At 39.5% G+C, this 22,468-nt stretch overlaps 1 protein-coding gene across 1 annotated transcript in view; it reads left to right on the top strand.

Moving 5' to 3' along the window:
* Positions 1-22,468, top strand: part of npr2 (natriuretic peptide receptor 2) — a 97,385-nt gene that overhangs the window by 18,486 nt on the left and 56,431 nt on the right. The window contains exons 2-7 of the mRNA XM_050053138.1: positions 1,075-1,256; positions 7,140-7,253; positions 7,687-7,822; positions 9,807-9,901; positions 16,559-16,694; positions 21,219-21,303. Coding sequence (XP_049909095.1) covers positions 1,075-1,256; positions 7,140-7,253; positions 7,687-7,822; positions 9,807-9,901; positions 16,559-16,694; positions 21,219-21,303 — 748 coding nt within the window. The remainder of the gene's footprint in view (positions 1-1,074; positions 1,257-7,139; positions 7,254-7,686; positions 7,823-9,806; positions 9,902-16,558; positions 16,695-21,218; positions 21,304-22,468) is intronic.

Raw genomic sequence — 22,468 nt, forward strand, 5'->3', positions numbered from 1 at the left:
CATAACATGAAAATGTTACAATATTATAACTAAAAGAAGTCACATATCTCCCCCTATTTTCCTCTCAGCTCACTGCAGATGTTTTGAAACTCAACATAGGTCACAGCTGAGGTTCAAAACATCAACACAGAGCTAGCCGAAAGGAAATTTGGGGATTGGACGAGCAGCAACAAAATCAAAGAGTCTATCTCAGGGCAAAGAGGCGAGTAAAGCCCTGCCCACATGCTTCAGGCTCCTCCCACTGCTCTAGTGGACCCTCCAACCTCTGAGCGCTGGGTTTCCAAGCCCACCTCCTGCTCCCCAGCCTCACTTATTATGTCTGTCTTGTTTGTGCCTTTTGCAGATGGCAATCTGGCTGTGCACGGGCTTACATCTGGAATTTATTCCTGTATGCTTACTGCTTGTTTTGAGTGTAAATAATCAAATGTGGCTCACTGCTGTAACTGGAAATGAACAGGTGGCCAAGATTTAGAAACTAGACCAGCTTTGGAACAGTGTGTTGAGTCCTCTGGTGTAAATGTGGCCTTTGACTTTGCATTGAGAGCAAGTGAAATGTATCTAGCAACTTACTCTGACTGTAGTTAAAAATCCTTTATTGATTCATGGGTCGAAACGCTTCCATGGTGCTGAACCATAGACACTTACACTGAGTGAGCTGGCCAGTCATTTTTTATACCCCTACTGCAGAGCAAACCATTAGCTTTAGATCTTCGGATTATTTTTCCCTTCGATTTTTTTTAAGCAAAAATTGGTTGCAGTTATAGCCCCCTGCTCTGGGTGATTCCCTAGCTGCCGGCCTATGTCCATTTAGGAAGAGCTGCCACTGTTATCAAGCAATATCGGTCCATTATTGAGCCCTAAAAGGCTCATTTCACCTGTTTTCAACACAAATCAACTTGTTTCAATGGTTATCTTGAGTGTAAGCATCAGAAAGAAGTTAAAATAGTGCAGCCTGCTGTATGAGAATGAAGGAAATCATGCTTAAATCCACAGGGTCTTAACAAGCTTAATGAAAAGCAACATTTTAAAGAAGCAAGTGATTGATCAGGATGTTTTCTTTTGTTCTTTCTGCAGTTGTATACATCTGCGGGCCCCTGGAGACTTTCCTGAACATCATGAAACTGTTCCAGAGCGAGATCCAGGACCCAGAGAACTATGCTATATTCTACCTGGACGTGTTCGCAGAGAGCTTGGTGGATCGCAAACCGTGGCAGAGCGCCGACTCTGACTGGACCGATCTCATCAAGGTCTTTAAGGTAAAAACGAACGCAGAACACACATACATGCGCATACAGGCACTCATACACAGTGTGTAGCAACAGCCGCGCATCTGTTGATAAATTGAGACTGTGTTCGGATTCTTTGCAGATTTATTAAATGCGGACTGTCACAGTTTCACCCGCATTGTAATTGGAGGCAGGAAATAAGACAAGACCAAAACCACCATTTGGCATGAGAACTGGAGGTCTCTGACAACGCATATTTTATTCACTGTTTGAGTTCATTTTCTCTCTAAATCCCATAATCTTTATCAGACTGAACTTATTGAGTAGCACAGAATAAAGTCCTCAAATCCAGCTGAAAACTGACAGTTGGTTCAGAATCAGTTGCATCTGATTAAATATCACTTTTTCCAAGAAGTTTCTTAAAACACATCAAAACTGCGGGAAGCTTTTATGGTAACGACAGACACGTATGTGCACTCCAACTAATGATCTTAGAAGGCTATGTCATTTCTGCCAGTAGGCAAATTGAGTCTCCCAAAGGACGAGGACCCCTCAATCCTTTTCGACCACATTAAGGCTTGAAATTCTTCTTTGACATTAATGAATTGGGGGGGATGTGTTTTCACAGGAAGCCATTTAGCCCGACAAATTAGTGCACTGAGACGTAAGAGAGTGGGCACAGATGTGTTGCTCGTCTAATTTGTCTCCCTAAATGTCACGCTGGCTTCTCTTAATTCTCTTTGATTCAGTGTTCACAAAGTTTTGATGGAGAGTGGCTTTCTGAATAATGAATCCAGCATAATGTTGAATTGATTATGGCAATTTCTGTCATAATGGACTTCACTTAAAATGCCTTAATACAGTTGAAACATTAACTTAAGGATTTAATGGAAATAAATGCCTTCCTTTGCTTTCTATTCGTGGGACTTAAATGTGATTTAGTGTTAATGCATAACTCCACATCTCCAACTTCTATACCCTCACTTAATATTTGTCCTGCTGAAATCTGTTGTTAGCTAACAGCGTAGCAGATGCAACCCAGTTAGCAGAATGAATGTTGGCATTGTATGTTTCTGCAAACCACAGATATGTAACTTTTGTTCAGTATTATGTAATGGATATGTTGAAACTTTGGTGGCGCACCGTTGTTCCAATTGCCCAACATTTCAAAGCCCTGTTAGTCCGAGAAATGTCCCATTGGACCAAAGTCCCATATCTCCAACAGCCCATTCTTCCCAAAAACAAATGCCCATTGCTCTGAAGTCCCATTTCTCCGAAAATACAAACTCTCCGCAGTTAGTTTCAGTTTCCCAGCAGCATTAGAGCCACTGCTGGGTGTTTTTCAATGACCCGTCCCCGCTTTTCTAGCAACTTCTGTGCCACCAAATTTGAATCATTTTAGGCAAAACATATCCTTTCCTAACCATGACCAACCACACATTCACCACAGCATTGCTGACAGATGTAACATATTCATGGCTTACAGAAATGTACAGTACATTTTTTCTGGCGCTTGCTTTGCCCAAATGCAGGGAGTGTGTATTTTCGGAGGAACAGGACTTAGGAACAATGGGCATTTTTATTTGGGGATAACGAATTGTGGGAGAAATGGGCTTTTGGTCTAATGGAATTTTGAGCCAATAGGCAGTCCACGAAACCTTATGTCGCTTTACATTTCAACAATGCTGTGGTTACTGTGTGGTTGTGTATGTCATCCAAGAAAGACAATTAAAAACTAATGGAATGGTCAAAGTTGTGGCGGTGAAATTTAAGGTGCACTGATGGATTCATGTTGTCAACTCATACATTGAGTAACATTACAAGTTAACGTTCCACCTTAAAAGTTGCCAGCAGTCGGCCCAGTGAATTCAAGTATTTTTTTTCTCTGACTACAGCTGCTGCGAGAGGCAGCAAAACATCCTTTCATTTTATAATATAACTCTCCACAGTATGAACAGTGGTTACATGAGCTTCAAAACCAGCCACAAGTCAGCCCTGAGCAGAGTGACCGTCCTCTATTGACCAATCAATGGACTGCAGTGTTCACAGTTCCACCATCCCCCTTCTGTTGGTCCCCCCCAACAGAAGGGGGACCAAACATGGGGATGGTACAGAACGGTTCCTTTGGTACCATCCACAACTTTTCACAGTGGAAACAGAAAAAAAGCCTACAGAACTGAACCGTACTGCTCAGTGAAAATGGGGCTTAGGTTTCAAACAGCTGTGGTCCACGGCATGGCAACCATGCATGCAACGTACAAATGTAATGTATCTGTGGTTTGCAGAAACATGCAATGCCAACATTTTCTTCTGAAAACTGGAACCATTAATCAAGTAATCTCATTTGTTCAGTCAAAGCACACAAAAATGATAATTCAGAAGGCCAATTTTCCCTATTTTATTTGCAGCTAAAGTTTTTTTTATTGTTATTTGAAAAAAAAATTTCAAACAACTATTTTAATCAGCCAACACACATTTAAGATGTCATGAAAGATTTAAGTGATTTGAAACCATAAATTGGTACCAAACAGCTCTGGCATCAAACACAGTGATCTCAATATCTGTTTATCTGCACTTCCCCTAACCTTGGCTGCAGAACAAAACTTTGGCTCCCATTTCTGCTGATCACGCAAGGCGTTAATTTGTCTGCGAGTCATAACAAGGCTCATTATCGCAATATGCTTCCTTCATTGCAGTAATTGCTTGTGGAAGTTTGTGGTGGGGTTCAAATAACTGTTGTAACATGAAAAACGATCTACAGCTCTTTCAGTTACGAGCAGAGCGAGAGGATTTCCCAGAAATGTCCAAAACCTGTTTTTCTGATAGGAGCAATCAGTCGACAGGATCAGAGGTCACTTGAGGCAAATAGTTGAACTGAAATGTCTGGCTGAATAATTTAATTCTCTATCCAAACACTTGATCAAACATTAAACGTCTCTGTCAACACTCATGTGGTGTTCGAGCTATTTGTAACATATTCCAAATCAAAGATCATGAAAGAAGTGAGAACACTCTCTCAGCCTGTCATTTTAGGACCAACAGTGTTTTCATCTCCAAGCATAATCGCGTCATAATGAACGATGATGGGTTTTTTATCAATCCTGTATCCTTATCGGTGTTTCAGTTCATTTGGAGTTTACTGAAATATATTGAGTGTACAGTGTTTTCCACTGTGTTCATAATTCATTAGCTGCTAACATCTGCATTGAGCCTCAAGCAGAAACGATGAAATACTGTAACACCAGTATATGTACTAAAAACAAGCTTATTGTCTTGTAGTGACACTCGTTTTATTATTTATTGTGTAATATTATGTATTTTTATAATGTTATATCTTTTATATTTCATTTTATGTGACACTCATTTCTAGAAAATCTTATTAATAGTTGTAGCTGATCTTATTTTGTACTAATGTGGCCTATTACAGACCACAGCTGTTGTCATTTACATATAATATCCGCACCAGATGACTGCAGTAGTATGCCAAAGTAATTTGGGGTCACAAAACGCTGAGAGGGCAGGAATGACTGTTAGCCTTGGTTGACCGAATATTTTATTTAACCTTTACAGAAAACACTTCTTGTCCTGTATCTTGTGTATTTGTATACTTTGCCAGATATTTAATACTCTGTTGTTCTAAAACTGGGCCCAGTGAGTGACCCTGACCCAAGGAAACCCACTGGATGTTCTGGTTGTGAACGTTGTGGTTACTGTACTTAGTGTTACTGTAATTTGAAGAGTTCTCTGGCACAAGTATTTCCTTTGAGAGCAATAAAGTTGATCGAACTGAATTGAATTAAATTTAATCTGAGAAAACCCAATTGAGATTAAAAAAAAATCTGTTTTTCAATGGTGCCCCGGCCAAGAAGACAGCAGAGTTACTGAGAGTACATGTTGATTATATACAAGAAAGTACATCAAGACAGGCTAAAATTGTTTTGCATCGTAGCAAGAACAGTTTGTGGTAAGGACCTCTTTTAACATTTGTTTAAAACTGGTCAGAGAAATAATATAATAATAATATAGACTCCTTTTCCAGACTCAGTCTGCACTGGTTGCATCTTTACTTGTGGAAGATTATTGGATCTAAGATTGTAGGCGTCATACTTGCGTTTGGCTATGTCATCGTGATAGTTTGCTGTCTCTGTCAAGAAGCTGTCAATAAGTCACTCACTCTACAGCAGGAAATGGCACTTCAAAATAAAAACTCTTTGCTGGAAATTCACTGTACTTGAAAATAGAGTGTTTTTGACAAACTTGACATTTTTGTGAGTCACTTGCTGTCCATTCAGAATGGACCTGTGACCCACTAGTGCTGTATCCCATGCTTATTAAGTGAAGACCCTCCGACCAGACTGTACAATGTGCAGTAACGAGTCCTGTAGCTTGAATTTGAAATATATCTCAAAGCAGCACGATAATGTGGGGCAAGTTTGGTCAAAGTGGTTGGACAAATCTGTAAATTAACATGAAGACAGAGAGGAACTTGACTATAATCTGTCAGAAATTCAGCAAAACGACTAGCTGCTTAGGCAGTTAACAGTGTGTGACTCTCAACCACAAACAAAAAGGTGTCACTGACGACAATTCTTCATGGATAGTTTGGGGTTTGATATGTTGAAGTAGGCCTACAAAACGGTCAGTTTTAGGATTATTGACGACTAAAACCAAGACAAAACAGAGCAGCATGTCGACCTTTACCCCATTAGCATACTTTTGATAATTTTTATGATTAAGGATGAAAACAAGACTAAATAACATGTAACAGCAATTTTATGTTACAGTTAGAACATTAAAGTCACAAATATTTGTTTCTGTGAGATTCAGTGTCTTGTTCAGTCTGATACAGTCTGTGTATGCCTCTGTGCTGGCGATAGCCATGGCTGAGGCCTTATGTTTTCAGGTTGTCCATCTGTACGTCCTTACGTACGTCTGTCTGGCCAATTCTTGTGAATGTGATATGTCAAGAGCGCCTGAAGGATTATTATTTTTTTTTTTAATTTGGCAAAACTGTCCACTTGGACTCAAGGATGAGCTGAGCTGATTTTGGTGGTTGTAAGTCAAAGGTCAAGGTCAGTGTGACCTTGTCTGTCTTATTCTTGTGAACACAATATCTCAAGAACACCTGGAGGGATTTTCTTCAAATTAGGCATAATAGTCCACTTGACTCAACAATGAAAGGTCAAGGTCACTGTGACCTTGCATCTGCCTCATTCTCACGAACAAGAAGTCTCAAGAACACCCTGATGGAATATCCTCAAATTTGGCTCAAACATCCACTTAGACTTAGCAATGAACTGATTAGAATTTAGTGGTCAAAGGTCAAGGTCACTGTGACCTTGCATCTGTCTCATTCTCATGACCAAGAAGTCTCAAGAACACCTTGAGGGAATGTCCTCAAATTTGGCTCAAACATCCACTTAGACTCAGCAATGAACTGATTAGAATTTAGTGGTCTAAGGTCAAGGTCACTGTGACATTAGACCACTAAATTTCGGGCCAAAACTCCATTCTTCATATACTGATTATGACTAAACTTCACAGAAATGTCTAATAGGATAAAATGATGAAGTGATGACATTTTATATCCAAAAGGTCAAAGGTCAGCTTCACTGTGACAGTAATGTTCTGCGAAAACACTTTTCTGGCCATTATTCAGCATCATAACTCAGTAACAGAGGAGGTTTTGGTCACATACTAAATTGGTGACTTTAATCTTGGGTGCCCACCTTGAAACTGTTCTGATTGTTTAGATCTTCTGTGCTGCCGGGGAGAAGATGTGTGTGAAGCATCCGTGTTTTCACAGACATGGATGTACACTGTAACTACAACTTGACGGGTGCGCAGAGACATACAACCGCAAGGCAGTAATTCTAATTTTTTATGTTTTTCCACCTTCTGTGTCCCCTCCAGTCTGTTTTCGTCATAACTTATCGGCCTCCTGATAATCCCGAGTACAAAGACTTCCAGAGGAAACTCCATGCCAGAGCTCAGAGGGATTTCGGTGTGCATTTGGAACCATCACTGGTAAGTTACAGCCTAGAAAAACTGTTTTCTCAGCAGCATCACAACCTCTTTCATCTTTTATAATATTCTGTGCAAAATCCCCACTGTGCAGTGTAACTGGCAGCGGTTAATGATGAATGCTGTTGACAATGATTTGAGCAATTAATACTTTGTCTTTTATTACTGCTTTGATCTCAGCCATCAAGCATGGGAGTTTCAGAAAAGTGAATTAAACTGTATTTTTTCAAAGAATAATCATTTAGTGTGATTGTTGGCACATGGCACTTTCACTGACCAAACTCATATTGTTTCACAGAAGCAGGCCTTTGAATGTGAACTGAATAATAGGCCTGTCCTCCCTTAAATTCCAGCATTAAGGTCTTTGATCATAGCTGTGTGGAGTTCACGAATTTTCATTGTTGCTGGTTCTTTGAAATGATCCCTACCCTTGCAGATGGACTACATCGCCGGCAGCTTCTATGATGGTTTCGTGCTGTACGCAATGGCCTTGGACGAGACGCTGGCAGATGGTGGAGCCCAGAACGATGGCATCAACATCACAATGAGGACGCAGAACCGACGATTCTGGGGTGAGCAACTGGTGACATGCTTCATACATTATAGTAGGTTTTAAACAAGTGGCGACCTCCAGGGCTGCCAAAAACTACAGTTCCTTGAATGGCCACCAGTCAGTCAGTCAATCCCCACTGCCCCTCATGTTAAAATGCCCAGCTTTAAAGCAGAAATATACCTTTATTGCGTAGTACAAAAAATGGTTTTGGTCTCTGTAGCTAATTTCCTTGTTCATGACAACTGTGCATGGGATGAATTTTTATATAACTCAGCCGTTTAAATGTTATTAAGGCTTAAAGTTACACATAGTTAAGAGTATGGTCACTTTGAGTGACAGTTGGGTGCCGTCTATTGACAAGTTGCTGCCACAGTGACAACTTTGGTTTGGTAACCATGACGTTACCACAGATTAGTCAGCGGCATAGTCAGATTTAGATTTAGAGTGAGTGCTCTTCACTTTATGCTGCCCTTTGATACAGACAGCTGCAAACACGCAAGCAGCTACCCAGAGAAGAAAAGGCTTTCCCTGGAGGCTCCAAGATAAAGTTATCGTCTGCCTTTTGCTTAGGCAGCTTACAGCAACTTGAGACAATACAGTCTCTGGCTTTTGTTTGGTATCTAGTGTTGGCAAAATGTTGTTGCCTATTTCCGATCCATCTTTATCGTAGTTAGCTTGTTTACTATGTCCCACCAAACATCCCGCTGATTTCGCATCTGACATAGATCTGAGTCTGGCGCAGCACTAGCTATTTTATTGTGTTTCCATTTCATTAAAGTTAATTGTAACTCATTGTTTGCTAAAAAAAAGTTTTGTTCAGAGTTTGGTTGTGGTAAAAGACCCTCTAAGAAGTCAAATGTTCAGCTATCGCAGTAAGTACATTTTGTTTAAATGGTTTCACCATGCTAACCAAACCAGCAGCTAGCATGAGGGTTAGCTCCAACTTCTCGTCCAAATATGGTGACTTCTGATCACAAAAATCCAAGATGGCGGCAGTCATGGCTTCAAAATGGGAGTCCAGAAACTAATGGGTTACATCATGGTAGCTACGTACATTAGTTTATACAGTTTATGATTTAAAACAATAAAAGTTTGACTGTGGCAATCTGTCATATTTGTACTATTTTACGCACACTCTAGTACTTTTTGGTTTAGATGTGTGTGTGACACTGATCCCACATCAGTTTGACATTGTGTATATGAGCTTGATATTGATAGACAGTGTAAATGCAGAAGTCATTTTGCCATAAAGCCATGGCTGCCTCTCAGATAACAGAGAATGGTGCTCTCATCTTGCTGTTATTGGACAGCACCATTGAACCCAAAATGAGATTGAATATATAACCTTTCAACACAATAGTGTTATTGAACAGTTATCACACAACAGTCCGGTATATAGTCCATTTGATGTTTGATGAGGGTGCCCACGCACTTCCTTGTTTACCTAGCCGGCTGCCAGATCTGCGTTCACATCATATTGGAAGATGCAGAACAATGGGATGTTGTTGCTTCAGATTAAAAGGGTTGATGAAGGCTGTTTTGCTCAGCATGATGGGAAACAACAAGGAAAACAGGGCCGTGTTGAAAATAATGATGGAAACTTTGGCTTCATTATTGTGCATGTTTTGACGTGTTACCTTGTTTTACAGAAGCAAAAGCTTTTTCAAATTTCGTAATGGGGGTCATGTTCCAAATATTTTTCAATCTTTTCTACATGATCAGTAATTATAGAGGTTAGTTAGAGAGAAATGCACAGTGTGTAGAGCCATAAAGTGCTGCAGAGTCATCTTAAACCTAAATGAACTAAATGACACAGGCAGTAAAATCAGCCTAGTAAACACTGTACGGATAAATAAAGAGTCCAGGTTTATGATGCAAACACTGAATACATTAAAAACTGTATAGTGAATCATCCACATTTGAACGAGCAGTTCTCAGTTTATATAAGCACCACATACGATGTTGAATCAGACCCTTAATGTGAACATTGCTTGTGTTTTTAGGAGTTACAGGGCTTGTTACCACAGACCACAAAAATGCCAGGGATATAGACGTCAACCTGTGGGCGATGACCAACCAGGAGACAGGAGAGTACGGGGTAAGTCATGGTTTTACTGTTACTGTCAATAATTCACTTTGTGTTTAATGTGGTGGTGATGTTCAACATGATATGGGGAGGTAATAAATGACCGAAGAGACAGTTTTTTGCTCTGGTCCTTTAAAGTGCACTGTAAATAGATGATTTTCTCCTGTGGTGTGAAATGTTCTTGCATGAATGCGGTGGTTTGGCACAGGATTTAATGTTGGGAGGGAATCCCTTTAAAAGAACAGAAGACAATGAGATAAAACATCACTGATATTAAAGCTGCTACAAGGAACTTTTAACTGGATATGCAAAAGTTTCTCGTTTCTGCTGATGTCTGTGCGTGACCTACAACAGCAAATGAGACCATCGGTGTGAAGATAAGCTATTTCTATATAGTGCATATCCATACCTTTAGGAAACTGTCCCCGGGTCCGCCCCAGGTCGCTTCCAAGACGAAATGATTTACGGCACTCAGAGGGCACACGTCATCTTACCTAGCTGCTTACATTTATAGTGACTCTTATAAATAGTCGCTATTCCTCCTCCTCAACCCGACGTCCACGGGGAGTTAAAATAGCAGCAATCATCGGGTAAAAGTCCTGTGAAAGCACTGGACTCACCAACAGTCAGCCACGTCTCAGTCACACAGAGAAAATCCAATCCTCGGGAAGTCAGGAAATCCTTCAGGATAAACGTTTTGTTCGCTAGCAATCTAGCATTTAGAGCAGGCGCGGGGCTGGAACACCTCATCTGGGCTGACGACAGGTACCAGCCAGGCGTCGACAGGGTCCAGCGAGTGCCAAGAAATAAAGAGGCGAGGCACCGCTCCATACTCAGTCCAAGAAGCCGTGGAAGTGCTTACGCCAGAGAGGTGAGCTGGGATCCCCGATAGGAGCGGGGGCAAAGTTTTCCCTTCTTGTTGTTTCATTCATCCCCAAAACAAACACATGTGCGAGCCAGGTAAGCGTCTTTATGACAATACCCGCTAGAGCTCATGGGAAATGTAGGCTTCATTCTGGCAAAACACTACCGCTTTTGTCCATAGGGTCGCCAAAATCAACTCAAAATGAAAGTTCCTTGTCGGGGCTTTAAATAAGATAGAACTGGGTTAAAGAGCAGGGAGGTCAGCTGAATCACCCTAGTCGTCATATCTTGATTCTTGGGCAGTCTTTTGCATTGTATTGTGACGCAGAAGGGTTTGGCAGTTAGGTTTAGAAAACAACTTGCTTAGGGTCAGGAAAAGATCGTAGTTGACGTTAGTCATGAGTCACATCAGTTGGCTCACTTGACTGATCAGCAGTGTGTCAAAATAACTTAACACTGACTTTTAGTTTCACATGGGACACAAACACCAGTCTCCTGGATCAAAGTTCTGTGCTTGTTGGACCCATCCACCTCCTCTCCCAACCACCCTAAGCAGACTTTCTCACTCTTTATACTACGTCTGTTGCTCTGAAAATCTAATAATGATGCAGATGGATTTACTTTGGAGATGGTTGAAAGCCTTGTACATCTCATACAGACGCTAAAGGGTGCATTGTGTGTCTGTATCTGGCGTTTTTTGATGCCCTGGGAGTTAGACCAGGCTGGCTGAATGGACCAAAATCTCTTTACTGGTTCAAATTTTCATAAATGTCCCAGAGTGCAGAATTTTGGACCATTTGTAAGAAAATTGGATTTTAATAGCAAAATAAATACAATTTACATGTGTTTTGTGTCAAACCTGTGTTTGGACTGTACTGACAGATAGTGCAACAATGCACTCAGGGGTTTTTCCCTGTCTGCATTGTTCGACACTTAAGAGGCACATTTGGCATTGAGACATTTTGTTAGGCATGGACTGGGCTGATAAGCAAATAAGGAGGGACTTTTTCTGAAGTACCGTGTTATTTTCATTCTTATTTTTCAACACTAGTATTGTCTGAATCCCACGCCTTTTTTAATACTTTTCTTAAAGAAGTATGAACAGAAGTCGTTTCTTGTCGTCTTTCTTCTTTCGGCTATCTAATTAAGGCATGCAGCAACCCCCCCAAAACAACCATTTATTGAAAGCTGAATAAGCACAGTGTGACTTTTTTCAAAAGGTATTTGTTGGGGCTTTTTGCCTTTATTTGATGGGACAGCTAGAGCATGAAAGGGGACAGAGAGAGGGTGAATAACATGCAGCAAATGGCCATGGGTTGGAATCGGACCCGCGCCTGCTGTGCCAAGGACACAGCCTTTGTACATGGTGTGCCTCTCTGTCAGGTGAGCAAGTGGGCGCTCCAGCACAGTGTGACTTTGCCCAGATAAAAAAGTCTAATAGTGGACAGATTCAGATTAAGAGAGCAAGTCAACAAGACTACAAATCAGCCCAATCGCCAGAAAAAAATGGCCTTTTCCATTTCTGCAAACCACAGATATGTTACATTTGCACGTTAATAATGCTTTGGTTCATGTGTGGTTAGATCAAAGCACAAAAACGACTTGGTTATGGTTGGGAAAAGATCATGTTTTGGCTTAAAATACTTGCTTTTGTGCCACTATCCAGGCAGGAAATAAAGCGATGTCTTAGGTAAATAACAGCTGCTTTATGTGGTGCTATCTCCATTGGAATAACAGTGATGGGGCACTATGAAGAACCCATGTTTGGTGCCTAAAAAGCTGCTTGAAACATAGCAATGACCCGCTAAATCACAACCGTTTTTGTTGTATGTTGGTCTTGAACGGAGGTCTTCAGTAGTCTGCAGCTTGGCAGCCGTAAAACCTAGATGACACACCATCCACTGTCCATTCCATCGTCTGTTGACATTCAGCTCATATACTACCTGACTTTTGAAACGCTGATATGATACATTTGAAATGTACAAAATGTAAGTTATTCATGGTTTGTAGAAAAATACAATGCCTACATTTTCTTCTGGTGATAATGTATGCCAACTTTTGGTCTTTGGCAGTTTTCAGTACTCAGTGTTACAAACCCATTTTGGTTGGGAGCCAAAAAGAACAGAGGTTCAGTTAGAAACATTTTAGTGACCATAGGGGTATTAAACAAACACTTATAATATTAATCAGCTTAAAAAACATAAAACATGTCATCTCCAAAAAGAAAAAAGTTTTGGGAACCTTTTGATATAAACTGTAAAACTTACTCATCATGAATCATTTTCATCCTCAGTATGTCAAGCTGTTGACACAAAATAATGACATTAACTGAAGACAATGCAGGGCTTATTCACTTCATGTGTCTCTAATCACTCTAATGAGAATCCTCTCAAAGTTCTTTTTAGCACGATACTTAAACCCTCAGCCTTTCTTTGTGTTTGCTTGTTGATACATTGAGAGCAGAAGAGTATTACTATCTGGGACATATTCTGGGGTCTTGACTTCTCTAATGATAAGATGCATAAAACCTCAAATTTCCCGGTCCCAGTCCGATGAAAATATTTGTGTATGTTGTACTCTGCAAACACTGTTTAGTGTTTTTTTTCTCTCTCAAAGGGAAGAAGAAGTGGGTTAGCTCGATTTGACTTCAGTTAGAATTTCATAGCAGTCCTCAGAGGCTGTCAGCGTGACTTCCTGGTCTCATTTCTCTCCGGCTTTTAATTGGTCCATTTGTGTGGCCGATTGACCCGAGTAGCCGGCAGCCTAGTTGAAAACATCACGGGACGGTTTTGGCTTTCAGAGTCTCAAACTGCTTAATGTAATAAACACAATAACAATATCAGAACGACTGATTCATTTTGACAGAAGGCCAATTATACATTTCAAGGATTGTTTGTCATCTTCAAATTTTACTTTTGAGGGGACACAAATAGGGAGATACATTTGGCAGAATTTCCCTTTATTGCCACATCTTACAGAGATATTTTAGACAATAGTGTGTTTCCAGCTTTGTGGCAACAGTTTGGTCGATGCACATTCCTGTTTCAACATGACAATGCCCCCTTTGCACAAAGCCAGGTCCGTAAAGAAATCATCATCACATGTAGTGGTGTAGAATGATGGTATCCACAGACATTTGGCCACATATATTCCATGTTTTCAGCATTTGTTTTTTATGTATTCCTTTAAGCAACCTCGATATATTTTTAGCTGCAGGGGAAATAAACAAAACTGTCTGCATACTTGAAGGCATTAGAGGTTTTAAAAGTGAACACAAGATGAAGTTGTTGATTCTTTGGCAGTGCAGTGCAGTAAACACAGCCCCTCATGCAGCTATTTGAGACGGCGCTCCCTCTGCCCCTTCACCCATCACATTCTGCGTTGTTTTGATGACCCTCTGTAGGGGTGACGGCCTTTAAGGTTTTAGCAGAGACGACGCGACACGCTGGGAGCACGGGTGGAAAACATAAAAACTCCTCGGGCTAGTTAGAAACACAGGAGTCGTGTTTCACAGCAGGACAACAGATGCTGCTCGTGACGCTGTGCCATCAAAATAAAGCTCACACACAAGCTGTTCAGAATGTTGGTCAGACTCTGCTTGTGTAGATGTAAAGCGCTCGATGGAGACAATGTAGCTGTGCTTATCAAGGACATGCTAATTACCTCTCAACATATGATTCTTGATTAGCTTGAATGTTTTAATGCTATGTCACAGAATAGGTGAAACAGTGAATCAGTAATTGTTGCCATCTCAGGATGTGTGGCTAATATATGAATTGCTGTAGTTAATGCTTGTTCATTTTGAAATATGGAACCAGGAACACTTTTAACATTTTTGGACCAATGGAAGAAACCACTCATGAAAAATGTGTCAGAGATTATAGATGGCTGCAGGAACACGTTGTGAAGTATGGAAACCTATTTCTGTTGGTGTCATGGAAAAAATATATGGAGAATAATAAGAAACCTTCTCAGAATAATGATTTAGTATTGGTTTTTTATTATTATTTTAAAATATTGGGTCAACACTTTGAGAAAGTTTCTCATTATTTTGAGATACTAAGTCAGCACTTTTGAGATACTAAGTCATTGTTGTAGAATAAAAACTCTATTTTGAGATATGAACTCATTTAGATATACCAACTCATAATTTAGAGATATTCTATTTTGAGATACTAGCTCTTCATTTTGAGATACTAACTCATTATTTAGAGATACTAATTCTATTTTGAGATACTAACTCATTATTTTGAGATACTAACTCTTTATTTGGAGATACCAACTCTTTATTTTGAAATACTAACTCATTAGTTTGTGATACTAACTCTTTATTTTGAAATACTAACTCATTATTTTGAGATACTCTTTATTTTAAAATACTAACTCTTTATTTTGTGATACTAACTCTTTATTTTGAGATACTAACTCATTATTTTGAGATATTTGTTCTTTATTTTAAAATACTAACTCTTTATTTTGAGATACTAACTCTTCATTTTGAGATACTAACTCATTATTTAGAGATACTAATTCTATTTTGAGATACTAACTCATTATTTTGAGATACTAACTCATTATTTAGATATACTAACTCATTATTTTGAGATACTAACTCTTTATTTGGAGATACCAACTCTTTATTTTGAAATACTCTTTATTTTAAAATACTAACTCTTTATTTTGTGATACTAACTCTTTATTTTGAGATACTAAGTCATTATTTTGAGATATTTGTTCTTTATTTTAAAATACTAACTCTTTATTTTGAGATACTAACTCTTTATTTTGAGATACTCATTATTTTGAGATACTAACTCATTATTTTGAGATATTTGTTCTTTATTTTAAAATACTAACTCTTTATTTTAAGATACTAACTCTTCATTTTGAGATACTCATTATTTTGAGATACTAACTCATTATTTTGAGATATTTGTTCTTTATTTTAAAATACTAACTCTATTTTGAGATACTAACTCTTCATTTTGAGATACTCATTATATTGAGATACTAACTCATTATTTAGATATACTAATTCATTATTTAGATGTACTAACTCATTTAGAGATACTAACTCTATTTTGAGATACTAACTCATTATTTAGATATACTAACTCTTCATTTTGAGATACTCATTATTTTGAGATACTAACTCTTTATTTTGAGATACTAAGTCATTATTTTGAGATACTCACTCATTTTTGTCATACTGACTCATTATTTTGAAATACTACTTCTTTGTTTTGAGATACTAACTTATAAGCTCCATTTCCACCAAACACTAAGTTACCTTTGGAACCAACAGTAAACTTCAGACATGGTGTTTCCACTGCAAACAGTACTCTTAAATGTAGGCGGGGTTGTTGTCACCCATTGCTCCATCCAGCATTCACTGTGTTTTCTCATCACTGGTGACACAGATGGAAGTCTGCACTTTGTTCATCGTCCACAGAACAGGGTTACTCATTGACATTTTCAGAAATAAATAAAACAGGCTGCAGGGAGAGTCTCTCTTCCTGGGATATTTAAAAATAGCAAGTTTGTGCATTCAGTCCTTGTAAGGCAAGCTCAGGGGTTTAATATTGCTGTATCCCACAGGAATGACACTCTGTGACGCATAATATTAATAATATTAGTTCACATAATTTGGTAATTTCAAAAAAGTTTCTCATTATAAAGACCTACAGGATCTTTTTTTCTTATCACACTGGCAGAAATGGGCTCCTACAGTGAAGTTAGTTTACATCAGGCTCCAAGTATCTTTATTTTCATCCATTTAAGTGAGACTTTTTTCTGTGTTTGCAGCTTGTTGCGTACTTCAATGGGACCACCAAAGACATCATTTGGTCCCAAACAGAGAAGATCCACTGGCCCAATGGGGGTCCACCACTGGATAACCCTCCCTGTGTGTTTTCCACAGACGACCCCTCTTGCAATGACGGTATGACAACTCTGCCTCATCCCTCTTGACAACACACTTACCCTCTACTTAAAGCTGCCTACAGATGATTACACCTGTTTCTGAAGTATTTTCTACAAACAAGCGACATAAGGTTGACTAATGGACACGCTGATGTCAGGAAATTGCATGAAAGAATTACGACAACAAGTTCACGCACAGCATTATGCCACACTTAATGGCAGAATTTTTCTCATGACTTAGAACAAGATTGAATCAGTCATCTGATGAATATTACAGCACACTAATGCTTTGTTTATATTATCACTCTCATCTCTGCGCAGCCTGTGATATTTTCATCCATGCTTTGATGATAGATGTGTTGTTTTTCCTCAATTTCATCCCAACTCTCTCCCTCAATGAAGCAAAAGAGCAAATGTAGAAGTGTAATGTTTGCTTGAATAACAAGCGGCGTGAAAGATAAATGCTGGAAATGGTCTTAGCTGTGTGAACAGAGTGACGGTTGTCACAGATGATAAACTGAGGAGGAAAACCACTCCAATTACAAATGTATTTTGGTGTGAAGGAGGGATAATGAGCGGAGGGGCAATAAATCTGACTCCGTCACACAAATCTGAAGCCAAACAATTTGCAGAGTCGAGAGCCTGGGTGTCGTCTCCTTCTCCAGTGTCCCTCTAAGCACAAAGGGCAATGAGTGTTTGGGAATTTGATGACACATATTGACGATTAACAACATGTACAGACACACAAAGCTCAATAGCAGCAGTGTCTCATTCACAGAGTAAAGAAACAGAGACGGCCAGTTTACTGTAGTTGTGCTCGTTTGTTTCCTGGCTCCAGCTGTGTCAACGCTGCAGATGATATCAGTCTTCTCATCTCAATCTTGGAGTGAAAGCAAACATTGTAACCCAAAATGTTGGAACTATTCCTTTAATGCTTGCTATTTAACTGTATTTGCAGGTAAGAGAACACAAACACATAACCCATTCATGTCATAATCCAACATATCAGCACGTTTTCTGACTGTTAAATCTATATAATTTCCAAAAATGTTTAGATTTATGCAGCTGAATGAATAAGCTGGACACTGAAGTGCTTGCCGACGAATACAAAAGAAAACTGTGATCACTGTTTGTTGTTATGGTGACAGCACACATCAGCAGGACCATAAAAAGTGTCACGCTCACAGTTTGAGAACGCTGTTTTGGCCTATTCTTACACCTATTTTCCTCATTAAACAGAAAAATACAACCGAACCACATTTCTCTCTTTCACCACCGTTAGCTTAATTGCCTCGTTAACTCATCGTAAAACACACATCATTCAAACTCGACAGAAACAAAATAAAACTTAACCAAAATGATCTTGGTTAATGTTAGTCTTTCCACTGTTTTAACAGTCACCGACTTTGGTTTGGTGGAAATAAACCCTTAATTTACTGAGTTTGATGTGACACATGCTGGATCTACACACTTTTTATTTGTTTTTATGCTAAAATATATTGATAAAAAATATAAATGAGTAGAATTTGCTTTTCTGTGACAGGCAACCACGCACTGCTGTCTGGAATAATCATTAGCAAATGTAATCATAATCAGAAATAAACTCATTTTATTGCCAGTCTTATTACTACCACTTCTAGTATTACAGTGTAAGGCAGTTCTGCGTCTTGTTTGTCCAAGTGGTATTGCCATACCCCAGTACAACACTGCTTACTGGCATAGTTAGCTAACATTAATGTCTTTGTTAGGGGCCGGGCAGGCAGTCCTGCCAGGACCCTCTTGTTTTCCTGCTCATTCTTTCTTCTTCTTCTTCTTCTTCTTCTTCTTCTTGAGGAAATCCTACTTCACATGTGCGAAAAATCACCAAACTTTGCACAAAGGTCCAGTCCTATGCCAGATATCCTCAGCTGCAAACACAAGTCAATAGTCCTGATGGTTGCTCTACAGCAAGCGTCTAAATTTCAAAACTTTGAAAATTCACAACAAATCGACCGTATGTGCTACAGCTTCGCAACTTTAACCAAAATGTAGCCCCAATACTGAAGAAACTTTTGTACATTTAAACCTATTGCAAGTTATGAAGTCCATCACTCTGTTTTTTCAACAACTGTAAAACTTCTTAAACCTATCTCCTCCCACAATTTCTGCTCAATTGACACCAAACTTGCTACAGAGCATCTTCAGACTGTCCTACACAAATTGTCCTCACAGATTTTTGATTTATCAAAAATTGAGCCTACAGTGCATCGAGATGTTTGACTGTAAACCAGGCGTCGCGTTAACCAGATATTCTCGGTCATTGACCGTTTTTTTACAACAATGACTGGAAAATCTGAAGGTCGTCGGTCCTTTTGACCGGTTGCAATTACCACCCCTGCCCACTTGGCGGCGGAGTGCACAGTACTGCAGAGAAAAAGTCATTCATCTGCTTCATGTAGCGTTGTTGACATAACGCCCTGGACACACCGGATGCGGAACCGAGGCACAGCGCCCAGCAGCGGAGGCAGTTTTCAGTCAGCGCCCATGTTAACCTATCTGACTGTCCACACAGGCCGCTGAGCAGAGCGGAGCGCCCGTGGAGTAGAGGCAGCGCTTCAGTTCGGCGTCTGGTCTATTTTTCACAGGAGCCGCGAGCGCTTCTGTCAAGCTGGATAGAGNTTAAAAACGAAAATTAAAATGACCGGTAAAAATAGATTATGACCGGATTTTTATGACCCGGCGACAAAAAAGTCTAGCGCAACATCTGTTGTAAACATATACTTGCAAATTCTTGCTAAATAAGTTTTCATTAAAAAAATTTACAAAATTTTGGAGTCACGGTAAATGATGTTTGGCAAATATCAGAATTTTATATCAAAAACTGTATTTTTGACAGCATTTTGAATTCTGTCCTCACGTGAACCATTGCTGTCAATGGGAATAGAGCATCTTTACACATCAGTTTTTCACTTATGGAGTACATCAATCATTGTTAAAAAACAAATTAACAACATCTCCATGCTGTCTAAATGCAAGATGTGCATTTTCAGATTTTTGTCTTGCTAACTGAATTTATGACAGCAGTTTGAAATCTGCCTTGACAGCTGCTGTCATCCTGGTGGCTGGCTTAGTCAATTTGTGAAGCCATAGATAAATTCTCACTTGCTAATTAGCTCAGTCAGATAGAAGGTGCTCCTTGGTGTCAGAGGTTGTGAGTTCAACCATCAACTGATGCAAAATGCACATTATAATGGCAACTGTCTTGTTGTCTTCCTATCCTGCCTCTTGTTGCTGAAGCCAATATCTCAATGCACACCTATATTGATATCTGTTCACAATAGCTTCTATAACATGTGTTATCACTATTATTACAACATAAGACAATAAAAGATAAGACAATTAGCTTTCGTGATACTGTCCACTGTTTTTTCCCTCTCTTTTCTTTCGGTGGTAGGTCGTCTTCGCTGGTGCTTTGTTGTAATTTGCTCTCTACAAAAAAGCGATTCCTACTCCCACTAACAGCTTTCCCCTTTTAAATGTTATCATCCCTCACACTGGCTGCCAATCAGGGCTTTTGATGTGCCACACACTTACAATTCCCACATGCGAACAGGGATAAATAGGTTCCTTGTGAAGGTTTTTTAAAATTCAATTTAGTGTGCCTCTTTATTAGGAAATGGGTGCACACAACATACTGATACAGTCACCTAAGAATTCATGCATAACTTTTTGTAAAGGCCCAGTTGAATATTGCAGTAACAATCTGTGGTTATCACAAAATCCCACAGCACACCTGGATTGGCATCACGGCACACCATTTGAGAGCCACTGGTGTACTGGTGTGCTTGCTTGTGATAAATAATATAGTAGAACACAAGTCCACGTCCACATGTTGAGTCCATGGCTACAGCCTCGGTCTCCCCGCTAAGCAGTAGCTCATGACATCATGTTTCAACAAACAAAAGACACAAGGAAATATTGTAGTAGTTTAAAAGTAATGGACTGTTTATTTAGAAATGGACTGCAAAACCTCACCTCAGTGAGTTTGTGACATGTCAGCTTGTTTATACGGAAGTTTAGGAAGTCGTACACATAAAAATGGTCACCGCTCTGACCATCCTGCTCTGTTCATTTAAATGGGAATGTCCGTTCTGCTCTCATTATATTTCTATGATACTGGCTGAAAAATGCAGACTTTAATTGCTTATTACAAGTAGTTAACTGTTTCTTGAATGCAGTGAAGTGAAACATCTCCTGGTGTTCGAACTGATATTTCTCCTAATGATGAGTATTATCTTATCCTTTGATTTACAGCAGATGCTATAATTAGTCTCCATTAGGTCTTTATATCGGGAATATCGGAGCTGTGTAATTGTGTGAAATTGTTTGCCGGTTTTTGCGGTTGACAGATTGCTTAAGCGGCGCAGCTGTATGTCAGGAAGTCACAGCTGTGAGAAACACAGCACAGAGCTTTTCTCTTTCTCCTTTGAAACATATGAATGTGGACATCTGTTGAACATATGAGCGACGACTGAGCGTGGAATCCTTCTCCTCCTGTTTCCAGGTCATCTGCCAGTTCTGGGTATTGTCGCTGTGGGATCCGGCTTAGCGCTCATCATTTTCGGGATCTCCAGTTTCCTCATTTACAGGTGAGTTTGATCGCACCGAGCTGACGCTTCCTGTCTGTGCTGCTTTTAGCTCCAACAGTAGAAATGCAGAGATGTTTTTTTTTTTTTTTTTTTTAATTCCTCTCAAAGACTGAAAGAGAGAGAGGGAGAAAGAGATGTGTTCGATACAGAATTTATGGGTCGTGCTGCTATAGGTGCCAGTAAGGTATTTACACAATTGTTGCCATGGCAACAGCTCAGCAGGTGACGGCATTAAAGCAGCGGTGAAGTGTGTTTAAGCTGCCAAGTGAGCTCATATACTGGCCTAGAACAACCTCCGCTGCTATTCTCACTTAATGATCATTAGTGTGTTCATTAAGTTTGTTTTCTTTGTGCTGGATTAAAGATAAATGCCACCTATTTTAATAATTCACACGCACGCTGCTGATGTCAGATGAAAATCATCAGCTGAGGTGATGTTTGTGCTCCTCTCAAAGGATTACATGTTTGTTTGTATGTTTTGGCTTTAAAATCCTATTAGGAGCTCAAAGATGTTTGGTCTTGAACTTGAAAACAAGGCTGTATGTTTTACACTGCAAAAATATGAGGTTTTTTTTTTTTTTTAACAATTTAAAAAACCTGCCCCTGGGATAAAGTAATTTTTAATGTGCTTCCAATGCAGAGTAACTGTTTCAAAGAGTGTTCTGTTTTCTTATTTGTAGAAATGTTTGAAACAAGAAGGACGTGAGGTTCCTCAGGGGGAGTTTTATGTTTTCCAAACTGAGGGTCTAGGGATGGAGGGTGCTGACGGTGAAGCAAAGCCCTTGGGGCAAATTTGTGGTTTTGGGCTATTAAAGTAAAATTGACTTGATTTGACAGGGTTCAACACATAACTTTTAAAAGTAGATGCCAGGCGGGCAACAAGGCGTCAGCTTTTTGATGCCAAAACCTGTGATACATCAGCTTTATAATAAAAATCTGACATGAAAGAATGTTAAAAGATTATTACTGTAACCGAACAAAATTCTTTGTAGTTTGTGTTTTATCTGTTACAGATTTTTACTCCTTACTCTGCCTTATTTAAACTTCTGTGGAAAAGCTTGTGCAGATCATCTGCAGAGATTGTTTGCGGGGCTCGCAGAGAGCTGCAGAGATGCACCTCATGTTTCCTAAAAATGTGATTAAGCGCCAGGCACTGCCAATGCGA

The sequence above is a fragment of the Epinephelus moara genome, chromosome 9, assembly GCF_006386435.1.
Source record: "Epinephelus moara isolate mb chromosome 9, YSFRI_EMoa_1.0, whole genome shotgun sequence".
NCBI lineage: Eukaryota > Metazoa > Chordata > Actinopteri > Perciformes > Serranidae > Epinephelus > Epinephelus moara.